Source organism: Peromyscus californicus, unplaced genomic scaffold (assembly GCF_007827085.1).
Source record: "Peromyscus californicus insignis strain IS unplaced genomic scaffold, ASM782708v3 Scaffold_20__1_contigs__length_68692818, whole genome shotgun sequence".
NCBI lineage: Eukaryota > Metazoa > Chordata > Mammalia > Rodentia > Cricetidae > Peromyscus > Peromyscus californicus.
This window is the reverse complement of record NW_026294503.1, coordinates 3,336,547-3,349,058: the sequence shown is the minus strand read 5'-3', so window position 1 is coordinate 3,349,058 and position 12,512 is coordinate 3,336,547. Positions and strand designations below refer to the sequence as shown.

The 12,512-nt window shown below is 44.0% G+C and overlaps 1 protein-coding gene across 5 annotated transcripts in view; it reads right to left on the bottom strand.

Annotated features, from left to right (window-relative positions):
- Positions 1-12,512, bottom strand: part of Vps13b (vacuolar protein sorting 13 homolog B) — a 559,226-nt gene that overhangs the window by 39,030 nt on the left and 507,684 nt on the right. For all 5 annotated transcript variants that reach the window (XM_052747609.1, XM_052747613.1, XM_052747612.1 and 2 more), the window contains 4 exons: positions 11,791-11,937; positions 9,992-10,272; positions 7,750-7,877; positions 7,359-7,558 (listed from right to left, as the gene is read on the bottom strand). In XM_052747609.1, coding sequence (XP_052603569.1) covers positions 7,359-7,558; positions 7,750-7,877; positions 9,992-10,272; positions 11,791-11,937 — 756 coding nt within the window. The remainder of the gene's footprint in view (positions 1-7,358; positions 7,559-7,749; positions 7,878-9,991; positions 10,273-11,790; positions 11,938-12,512) is intronic.

The following is a 12,512-nucleotide window of genomic DNA, read 5'->3' as shown; positions in this document are numbered from 1 at the left end:
CAGCCAGAACAAACTGTGAACACATAAGGAGGCTCTAGACCAGGCCACTTGGCAGACACTTGGAAGTGGGTATCAACTTGCTGATATCACTTCTGGCCCCAACATGGGGTTGGGGTGTGTGTGAGAAACAAGCAAGAAGCTCCAGTACCCATACTACATAGTTTCAGTCAGATCCCCACACTGGTTGACAATTTCTTCCATACTCGAGTTCCGGGACGGAGGTTAGATACTCCCTGTGTCAAGCACCAGTGTTCATGGTGACCCCTTGTGATATGAACTGACTGTCATCTGTGTCCTGGTTCATTATCACCCTTAATGGATGTGTCTCACAATATTTTTATACATGTGACATGGTTAGCATAGTTTAAAAGTGCTTTGGGGCCCACTGTCTTACTTTAGACCTGTGGAGTAGATGAAAGTACTGTCTGGTAAACTACGGGGTGATCTAACCCAGTTGTGAGAAAAGTGTCCAGGGCTTCTCCACTGAGAACCTTGGGTTTTCTCACTTAATATACTTATTACTGGCTTGGGTGACTATGTAGAATATATGTTCACCACATCTGTAAAGGACATAAAACTACCATGAATACTTAATATGTTAAATGACAGCCCCCAGCCCGTTTTTTAACAAAAAGTACTTTCACTAAGATAGGCTAGGCCACTATTAACAAGACTTAATGTACTGGGAATAGATGTAAAGTCTTATCGTTGGGTTCAAAAGGTCAACTGTAGAGCAAGTCATATGATAAGGACCTGGGGGATGTGGCTGACCCCAAGTTCAGTAATAACAAACAGTCTGAACTTGTAAATAAAAAGTTTAGCCCAGTTCCTGCTTTATTAATGAAAGGAAAGGGAGGAGTAGCTGGTTAGACCACATTTAGAATACTGGGTGTAGGGCCGGGCGGTGGTGGCGCACGCCTTTAATCCCAGCACTCGGGAGACAGAGCCAGGCGGATCTCTGTGAGTTCGAGGCCAGCCTGGACTACCAAGTGAGTTCCAGGAAAGGCGCAAAGCTACACAGAGAAACCCTGTCTCGAAAAACCAAAAAAAAAAAAAAAGAATACTGGGTGTAATTTCGGCTGCCAGATTTTAAAAAAGGAACATAACACACTGGTGTGTTCAGACAAGGGTAACTAGGGATGTGTCTGGAATCACATTTGCTGAGGGAGTGATTCAAGGAGCCAGAATGTTTGGCTTGGGTAAGAAAACACTTAGCAGTTTAGGCTGTCATCAAAAACCTGTAGTGGGACTGTATAAAGGAGAAGTAATACTCTGTGAGGCAGTGGTTCTCCACCTTCCTGACACTGGGCCCGTTTCATACGGTTCTTCATGTTGTGCTGACTCCAACCATAAAATCATTTTCATTGCTACTTCATAACTGTAATTTGGCTACCGTTATGAATCATAATGCAAATATCTGAGGTGATCCCCGTGAAAGGGAGTTGAGAACCACTGCCCTAGAGGGTAAAACAAGGATAAAGAGTAGATGCTACTGAGACAGCTTCCAGCTAGAAGAACGAGGTTCCTCACCATCTCCAATGGAAAGGCTACAAGTGTGACACACGGATGCTTTGAGACGAGATGCCACTGAGGAGGCTCTGTACTAGGCAAAGGGGAGATTAGAAAGCTTGTCTGACTGAAGCTTTGGTGAACTTGCAGGTGATAGCATCTGTAGCCAAGGCAAGACCCCAAAGGCCAGTCAGCGACCTCTACCTGGTGGAGGGAAAACAGAGTGGGGAACTCCTGAGTAACTCCAGGTGCCAATCAGCTGGAGTTTAGTGTTAGGTCACCTAACTGATTACATGCTGGGAGCCTGCAGCCTCTCATCAGTAAATAAACTCAAAAGCTACTGGCTGAGAGCCTGTGGTGATCAAAGGAGCTACCTTAGATTTACTATACTTAACTACATTTATCTATTTACTCAAGTTGAGAATTACACCGTAGTTGGGGACACGTTACCAGTACCACGTTCTTGTAATCCCAATGCTGGCGAGGTGGAGAGAAAAAGCTCTCTGGGGCTCCCAAGCTGGCTAGCCTCATGAGCCCCAGGTTCCAGTGAGAGACCCTGTCTCAATTTTTTCCTTAGCCAGGTGGAGGTGGCACATGCCTTTAATCCTAGCACTCAGGAGGCAGAGTCAGGTGGATCTCTGGTAAGTTCGAGGCCAGCTTAGTCTACAGAGCGAGTTCCAGGACAGCCAAGACTACACAGAGAAACCCTGTCTCAAAAAAACAAAACAATTTTTTCCCTTTGTCATTTAATGGCTCCGAAATGGCTGCCCACAGGCAGTGGGACATGGCTTCATGGGTGAAGTGCCTGCAAACTAAACGTGTGGATTTTGAGTTTAGATCCCAAGAACACATGTGACTCTCAGTGTTCCTACAGCGAGCTGGAAGGTGGAGAAAGTCCCTGAAGACTACCTCAAACACAGTAGAAGGGAAGGACTCTGACTTTCACATGTATGCCATACACGTATGCACCCACACTCACATGCATGCACAAAGAAAGATAGAAAAAAAAAGAGCTTGCATAAACAATGTAGTGACTTCCAATGATATTAAGATGAAGCCCAGTCTTTGCAAGGTCACACATGGTCTTGGCAAATTCTAAATGCCCCAGAGCCCTCTGTTTTCTCCTTTTCTTTCACCTGGCATCACAGCCACGTTGGCATTTAGTGCCCTAGAAGGATTATGCTCCAATCTGTGCTCTGGAGCTTCCAACGTGTTTTTTCAGCTTAGACAGTTCTCCCACTGCCCTGTCTAATTCACGCCTTTCCAGCCTTAATGGCACTGATGGTAGGCAGGTCCTCGTCCAGAGGCACACTCCCAGCCCCCGCTTCCCTTGAGGGTACCTGTCTCCTTTCTCCACAGTGCTATGATGGCTGACTGCTTGTTCTTACTAATGAGTGTCTCTTTCACATGTGAACTTGATGGCATGGGCTGTGACACCTCTGTCCAGTAGCACCAAGCTTGATGGCTGGTATGTGTCATAACCCAGTATCTGTACTGGACGGAGCAGGCTGGGCCAAGGTTGCTAGTTACACAGTAACTTCTATGTGCTCTCCACATCTCGATTTGGCTTTTTCAACATACCATTGACTAACTACCCCAAATAAGGTTCTGACTACCAGAACTGCAATCCCATGTGCTACGGCAGGCTCCAAACCATTCTGCTATCAAGATCAAAACAGTGGCTTAAGACTTGTTCCTTAGGCCGTCACTGTTTACTGAGATTCTCTGTGCCCAAAGAATCTTCTTTGTGAGATCATAAAATTATTCGTATGTGTTGTTTCATGTACCCCATTTCAAAATTATAAAACACAGGACTGTCTGCTGTACAAAATAGCCTGGAGATGTAGCTAGGACTAACACAAAGTCTGGACCCATCACAAATTTTGAGTGATTTCATTCTGCTCATTTAGGTCAGTGTTTCCCTCGTGTCCTGTCCTTCGGACCTCGAGCTGAGGAGTGCTCCCGGAGGGCAAGGCAATGCTTACCAAGGACTGCCTTCCCTTCAGGACTCGGCGACTTCTCTCCCCAGTGGTTTATATGCCTGGTTATTATTGAGAAGATGTGTGAGAGGCTCTGAAAGACATCTTCTTTCAGAGGAGGAAGTGCGCCAGTCTGCAGGACATATGGCACACAGCTCCCCAAAAGATGAATGGGAACATGAGCCTCCATGGTCCTCCCCCCACAGGTGACAAGGTGTCGGAAAGAGCACCTCTTCTGAGCTTTGAAGTGCCCCCCCAGTACAAAAGGCTGAGGAATTTAAAGTAAATGGGAACTCCCAAAATACAGTTTGGCAGGCAGCATGCCTATGGTAAGGAATTCCCTAGTCATACATGACTAAGATTTCAAAAACGCTCAAGCTGATGCGGGGGGTGGGGGTGGGGGGTGGGGGGGGGGTGGGGGGGTAAGGGGGGTTCAGGGACACTTGGGATTGACAGGACTTATGTGTAAAGTACTGAGACTGTAGCCATCTGAGGCTGCACAGATGCAGCAGAGTTTCAGTTCAAATGAGGACTGCCGATGTAAGGCTCAGTCCCAGGGAGACGCAGGTGACCATAGTGGATGCAGCTCCACAGGCTGCTCACCCACTCTTTGTTCTGTTCCCACCCCTCATCTGTTTTCACAGCTACTGCTCCTCTCAGACCACTACCCTCTTTTCTCTCTCTTAGCAGACCATTCATTATCTACTTCATAAACTCTAGTCTACTAAAAACCCAGTCATATATTTTCCAGTCTCCCCGTCTACATGGCTCCACCCACTCCTGTGCCCACTCCGGCCTCTTTCCCCAGCAAAGAAGTGGAGGTGCCCCTCTGGCAAGTGGAATTATTCTCTGGTTCCTTGGCTTTGTCTCTCCGGGCACTGTCTCCTTTACTACCTTCTCACTTGCTCCTCTCTGGGCATGAAGAGTTGCCCCGACACTGGCCTCACTTTTATGGCCACACACATGCTCACCTCCTATGTCTTCGGGCCTTCTGCTTGCTCCCAGCCTGCAACTCTCTTTATTGCCTTACTCTGGCTTTGGGCTGGACCTTGTAGTCAGGCTCATGCTGAGGACCTTCCCATCACCATCTGGCCCTTTCCTCCTTGTCTCTTTTGGTGCTCTGTGCTTACAGGTCACACCTGAGACTCTCGTGGTCTCCTGTCTTTTGGTAACTATTGCTTCTTATTCAGTCTGTTCATTTGGTCATTAACTTATTCAGCGGACCTTTATTAAGATCTCAGAGTGATGACAGGCACTTGGCTACAGGCTGTGGATGGGGTATGAGGAATATGATAGGAAATAATTTAAGTACAAATTAGGTGGGTATCAACAGATTAATGGATAAAGAAAACATATATCTATCTAAATTATCTATGATCTATTATCTATCTATCTATCTATCTATCTATCTATCTATCTATCTATCTACCTACCTACCTACCTACCTACCTACCTACCTACCTACCTATCGATATATATCCCCACAATGGTATACCATTCAAACATAAATAACTAAATTATGTCACTTGCAGAAAAATGGATGGAACTGGATATCATCATATTAAATGAAATAAACTAGATTCAGGAAGACAAGAATTGTATGTTTTCTCTCTTTCACAATCAGAGTATATGATATACATGTATAAAAATATAAAAAAACCCAAAAATCCTAGTAAGAACATCTATGTGCAATTTGATATTAAATAAATTAGTGAGTATGGCAACTTCTTTGGAACAAATACAACACCTCAATGGTTTGTATTTATAATGTAGAACTGTCTTGGATATTTTTTCATTCAAGTTGAATAAATATCACATAGAGGATTCTGGATGTTTAATGCTTAAAGAAAAGAGAAGTATAATTAAAATTACAAATGCTATACAAGACCATGGAGGGCCCAAAGAGGGAGGCAGGAGACTGTCAAGGGGTTCTTATAAGTCCTGAGAGGAGAGTGTTCCTGAGGACCAGGAAAGAAAAGTCAAGGGCATCCAAATAAGGACTGGCATAGGCAGCACATGCTGGAGCTAGGCAGGGTTGGATACACTCTTAGGGTCTTCTAAACGCATGGGATTTAGGTCATGCTACTGTTGGAGGGCTTCCCTCCCACATCTAGAACGAGTCGTAACTTGCTTGACTGTTGTAAAGCCTAAAGAAGAGTCAGGGTGCTCAGCACAGCATCAGACACAGAGTGGCTGTCAAATGTTAACTATTATTATTCTCATAAATACTTTATACTTTTAACACATACTTATGGCCATTACAACAGGTCATATTTTACAAGCTTTTGTGAAGAATAACTAATGTGAAAGACCTATAAGAAAGTATAAGCACAAATTTATTCAGTCATAAAAAGCAATGATGTTCTGATACATGCTATAACATAAATAAGCCTTTAAGACAACTATTCCATGAAATAGACCAGGCACTAAGAACACATACTTCATCATCTCCTTATCTGAGATGCTTAGAGTAGACAAATTCATAGAGAAAGAAAGCAGAATAGAGGCTACCAGGGCAGGGGAGAGGAAGATTACAGTTTCTGTTGGGAATGATGAAAAGCTTTGAAGTCAGGTAGTCAGTGCTGTGGCTTTGATATAAAAGGCCCCAAAGGTCTATGTGCTAAAGGCTAGCTCTCCAGCAGGTGATGCTATGGAGGTTAGTGGATCAGGAGGGAGCTAACTTCCTCCTGGAGTCAGCCATTCCAAGTTCACAGCCAAACAGACGGTTAGGAAGTGGTTCCTAGCTGATGAAGTGGGCCGCTGCAGGCATGCCATGGAGGGATGTATTTTGTTCTGGTCTCTGCTTGCTGCACCCATGCTGAGAGGCTTTGCTCTGCCATATTCCTGCCTTATCACTGGCCTAAGAGCAACAGAACTGGTCGGAACTAAAAGCTCTGAAACCACGAGCCAGAACCAATCTTTTCAACTTTATGCTGATTTTCTTAGGTGTTTTGTCATAGTGACAGAAAACTGGTGATTGTACAACACTGTAAATGTATTTAAATTTTAAGTACAACAGGGAAAAAAAAGTGTCATTTCAATAAAAATAATGCCAGGAACACTTAGAGTAAAAGGTAATATATTTTATTGCTGAAGTCTAAAAACATATTTATAGATTACTAGCATAATTTTTAAATTGGCATGCTTTCAAAAGAAGGAATTAATCTAGAATCAATACTATAAACATCTGAAAACCTGGACAGCTGAACCTTCCATACAAAGAAGTCTATAATTTTATTGTATTTTTGACACGTATTAGATCTGAGATGGGTTCCCCTCATGTGCCTGGTATTTAAGAATTTAGAGCCTGATGAAGATATAAAAATGTATATATAAGTGCCCTCACACTGAGACAAGTTTAGCTGTGATTTTTCATTTTCTGACATGTATTTATTTGTTTGTTTGTGTGTGTGTGTGTGTGTGTGTGTGTGGACAGACAACCTGTGGAGCTGGATCTCTTCCTACCACATGTATCTTAAGGAGTAAACTAAAGCCATCAGGCTTGGCAGTAAGTGCTTTACCTGCTCGACTGTCTTGTCAACCCAACAAGTTCAGCATCTAGAAATCTGAGTTCAATATCCAGGACCCAACTTGAGGTAGGAGAGAACTGAATTTCACAGATTATCCTCTGACCTTCACATGCACACGATGGTGTGTGTGTGCCCACACACATACACAAATAATACAACATGGGAGGAAGGGAGGAAAGAGGGAGGGAGGGGGGGGAGGGAAGGAAGGGAAGGAGGGAGGGAGGAAGGGAGGGAAGGAGGGAGGGAGGGAAGGAGGAGGGAAGGAGGGGGGAGGGAGGAAGGGAGGGAAGGAAGGAGGGAGGAAGGGAGGAAGCTGTGTTCAGAAAAAGCAACCACTGACCTGTGTTCCTTGACTGTTAATGTCGACAGCATCACTCCACTCCGCTGTCACTTCTTCCGTCACTTCCGTTCTCAAAAGGAGGCTGGGAAGTAAGTCTTTGGTCTTGCAGTCTGGGTAACTGATAATCTGGTGATACAGCTCATGATGGACTGAACTCTCAGGAGGAATTTTTTTGCAATAAACCTCAAACTTTGGAATATCTGAAATGTTAAAAAAAGGGGGGGCATGCAGACCTCTGTTTTAAGGACAAAGACTTAGGGACATCAAACACTGGAAGGAAGGAATGATGCTTTAATAAGTATTCTTCATAGGACTACAGGTATCTACTAAATCAAAATTCCCCAAAGAATCTATGTCTTCTATCATTTCCCTTCAGGGCTGTGAAGCATACCTCTTATGTTCTCCTTTATGAGAATCGTTACTGGACATCTGTTGTGGAAAATTACTCGAGGACTTGGGTCTTCTGAGAGGGTTAAATAAGTGATTCCAAAGTGTTCTTGATAGGTCAGTGCTATTGCCCTGGAAGAGACCAGAGACAGCATGGTTTACATGGGAATATAGGCTTCTCTCTGGTTCGTGTTTACTTGAATGTGCAGATTCCAAACTCTGGAATGCCTCTTTTCTAACTCAGAGGGTATGTTTTCCAGAAAAGGAGCCTGTCCCCCACTGAATAGTTGGGGTACATGAACGTAGGTTTACTAATTTTATAGAAGTAGTAATATGCATTTATTATAAAATACTCAAAATGTGAAAAATGACTTTAAATTAAACCCTCCATGACACTGTCATTGAGACAGACAGCTGCTGGCCTTGTGCTGACCCTGCTTGTCACCCTGGCTCTGTGCTTGTGTGCCTTACACTCTTTAAGTACTGCACTTTCTTCCTCCTCAAACGAGTTTGGTAAAGAAAGAACTGAGCCACTTCTATTTTTTTTTTTTAAGAAATTTCTAGAGAATTTGTGTGTTTGTCCTATTTTCCATTTTAAAGGCAGGCAAATCCATCAGTGTGCTGTCAAATTGCACAGAATGACGATACTTTACAGGATGTACATCTGGCCACCAGAGCAGGCTGGGAGTCCTTGTTTTTAAGTGGCTGCACAGGTGCAGATAACTACTATTATAAAGAGAAAACCACCACTGTCCTACAGATTACAAATGGTATTTATGTCTGAACAGAAAGAAAAATTCTGATACACTGCACTGATTATCAAATTAAGGAAATTAGGTAATTTCCCAAATGCAGCTCTTAGTTCATGATGACTAAAAAGGGTCAATGCTGCACCAAAAATTTCCCCATTTACAGAGAGGCTTCCCCTAAAACTGTCCTTGTCTGGAGTGACAATGGGAAGTATCCACTAAGATTTGGTGAAAATGCAGCCACCATGCTACCAAATGTCCACTGCTGGACTGAGGTGGGAAAGAGGAGGAGCTCAGAGAACAGAGAGGACATTTCCTTCCAGAGTGAAGTCTTCACCCAGACAAGGAAACTGTTTCATTTGGAAGGGCTGGGTAAGCCAGCTTCCAATTTCCTTTTGAGCCACAGAAGCTGGGGCTGGGACTACAGGGTCATACTTTTAACTTAATATTTGCACAGAAGATTAATTTATACTGTGAGTCTTAGCAAATTTAAACCTAATTTCCACATGTTTTGTTAAAAATTTTGACTTTCCATTTAAAAGTAATTCACATACCTTTCAAGAGAACTCAACATGCTTAATGTTCTCTAAAACCAAACACAAAGCAACCATCCTCACAGGACTAGGGGTGAAAAAGATTTGTTCAATGGGGTCTTCGTGACATGTGAGAAGAAAGTGTGTGTGGAGGGAACAGGACCCGGCCATTTTGGAGATCTTCAGTTAGGCTGTAATCTTTAAAATAATTATTACAAATCTCTACACACATCCAAAGAGTTGGATGGTTTAAATCTCAGTGTATGAATTCGAACCCTGAGAAGAAGGTGCCTCTCACGAGGTCACAGCACAAGGTCTTTTGTGGTTGCATGGACCACAGTAGTTATTCCTGACAGCTGCAGAGAAGACCCCAGTAAGAAACAACCACAAGCTGCACGTGCAGTAGGAACAAACCGTTCCATGTCTCTGCCCAATCCTGTGGTTGTTATTTGCATAATTGGTAATCTGCAATTGGAACAGCTTGCGTGCAGGAACAGCCACAGCACAGCATATTCCTTGGCTTGGGTTTATCTATGTTATTATCTCTCTAAATGTCTTCTGTGAAAAATTCCATTTTGAAGTAAAAGTAAAATACTGGAAAAGAAAAACTTCCCGAGTGTACTTTCTTCAATCTTTTGCCTTCCTTCTTACAGAGAGTAAGAGCTCTTAAAAGGATTTTTTTTGTTTTGTTTTTTTTTTTTTTTTTGGTTTTTTTCCCATTACCATACATCACTGCCATTCTGGTACAACACCATTCCCAGCTCCCTGCAGCATATGGGACAAAGGGGGAAAATCTTCTAAGCAGACAACCTGTTTGTGATCATGACCTCTGTTCGACTGTATCCAATATCTACAATCATTAAAGATGAAAGGGAACCTAGAATCACATATGGGAGCACTGCTGTCCTGGCCTCCTGATGAGCAGCAACAATGACAGGCAAAGAGCACACACACTGTAAAATACCTGGTGCTGAATCCGTTCTCCCGTAGGGCTCCGAAGGGCACTGCTACACTCTGTCTAGGAAACTCTCGTCTAATGACAGCCGGCAGGCTCCAGCACAGAGAGCTGTCGGCACCTGGTGCAGGAGAAAAGCCCAGCAGTATCTGTTTCTGAAGCACGGCTGTGTCCACTGATGGCCCCACATCAGGCATGAAGTCCCAGCAAGGCAGGGAGCTGGATTTCATAGCAGGATGTTCTACACCTGGACAAACGCTGAAGGTAGCACAGTCTGGAACATGAAAATACTGGAAAGACAAGACAGAGGAGCATGCTCACTCCAGCAGCACAGAGCAGCATCTATTCTAAGAAACAGTAACTTTGTGATTTCACAGAGTGACCAACATGGAGACACGGTGCGCTGGCGGTCCTGCCTCCACTCAAAGGCCCTGGCGTGACAGCGGTGGCTGTGGAAGCATCGGCTGCTTCTCAGGCAGAATCAAACAATATGGCGTCAGGCTGACCTGTGAGCCAGTACCAAAGTACCCTCGGCACTGCAAAAATCCTCATGGCCTGGGGAAAGAGATGCCATGCACTGGGGAAGGAGTCATATGGGACAGGAGGAATCTGCAGAGAGAGATCTCAGCAGGATTCAGGAAAAGGCACTGGGGACTCAGACGGCAAGCTGTAAGGCTCACAGGAGGAACATGCTCTGAGCCCAGCCTTCAAATGGAGTTTTACAGTTTCCAACTTTAGAGCCTCTTCACATAAGTATTTATTACCTTTTGTTTGTTTGTTTAGTGCGTCTGTACACACACACACACACACAAGGAGGTCAGAGAACTAACTACTGTGGTCTCTCTACTGTGGGTTTTGCAGAATGAACTCAGGCTGTTAAGCTCAGTCAACGACTCAAGCTCTGAATTTTAGACTTGAAAAAGAAGTCCCTACTGTCCCATCGTCTCCCAGAATGGCTAGGGACTCCATATCTCAAAACGGTCCTACCTGCCTGAGGCAGGGTCACTGTTGAAAAGGGACCTGGGGAGGAATCAGGCCTCCACTCCTCTCGAGGAAGCTGTGCCAAAGCAGTGAAGCATGATGAAAATGTCATTGTTCTGACACTTTTGTAAATACCACAACCCACTGTAAGTTAAAAGGAAGACATTCGCCATACTTGATTATTTGAGAACAACTTTTCCGAGCTGAAAGGTACAATGCTGAGCACAGACTAGAGAATCATCATCTACTAGATAGTTTTAACAGCGTGAAGGAGCTTCTACATTGTTTTAAAACGCTTTTCTTTACCTTCTTAAACTACGACTGCTGTTGTATTGTACAAATTGTACAAAGAATCACATTAGAAATCCTGGATAGTCTTGGATTTCTTTTCCGAACATGTTGCCACTATAAGATGTTAACAAAATAAACTGGCCTATGAGCACATTTGCTTGCCTGTGGACACAAAGCTCGTTGCTCTCAGAGCCATGGCTCAGTTCAGGCACTAGCCTTCATGTTCACAATCACACTCTGGAGCCACTACTGTGTAGTAGGTTACGAAGAGCCTGCATCAGGACCATGCTGGTGCCTCTGAGGAGATGCTGCTGAGGAGAGCTGGTTCAGCACTGTCCAGGGCTGCTACAGCCAGCGTTCTGTTCACTTGTCACTGTGTAACTTCAACTTGCCGTCGATGGTTTCAAATCCAGCACCAATAGGAGGATTTCTATATTCAGTACTAGCTTTTTCTTTGCCCTGGGCTGAAAAGAGTTGAGTCTATTTCTAGTGAATGGACAGAAACAGAGAGAACAACCATGTTATGGATTGCTTACCTCCTTTCCAGAACAGGGGTTGGAGACAGACAACTGTGGCTTATAAAATATCTGGTACGGTGTATTATTGATTACTGTAGTCTTATCTTCAATCTGGATAATCTGGATGCCATGCTGCACCATGGAGGAGATGCAGAATTGACACAGCTGTGGAGAGCAAGGAAAGACAGCAGTGTTTACACACACACACACACACACACACACACACACACACACACACACACACACACACACACACACACGGAGACTTCTGGACTGCTGTTTCTTTTGTGACAGTTTTTAACTACTGCCCAAGCTAGCCCCAATTTCTGAATCCCCAGGCCTCTATATTTTGCAAGTGCTTGATTACAGGTGTGTACCACTACACCTAGCCTCAACTATTCTTGAAGGGTTGTTTTATATATAGATTTGCCCAGGACAGTACCAATTTTACCTTTTTCTAGGAGTACTTACTAGCATTCTCTATTTACAGTAAATGTTGATTAACACAGAGCTCCACAAATGACCAAGGTGCAGAGAGACTGCATATTACTCAGCCCTGCAGGGAATGGATGTATTCTATCACTTCCCAAGGCTCAGGGATCATTGCAGAAGAAGGCGTGATTTGAGTGTAAGAGCCAGAGGCAGTGGATGAAACAAAGAAATGGTGGCCATCTAGACACTGCAGGGCAGCTGCACATATGATCTCAGAGCAGCTGTGACAGGACACGCAAATCTGTGCA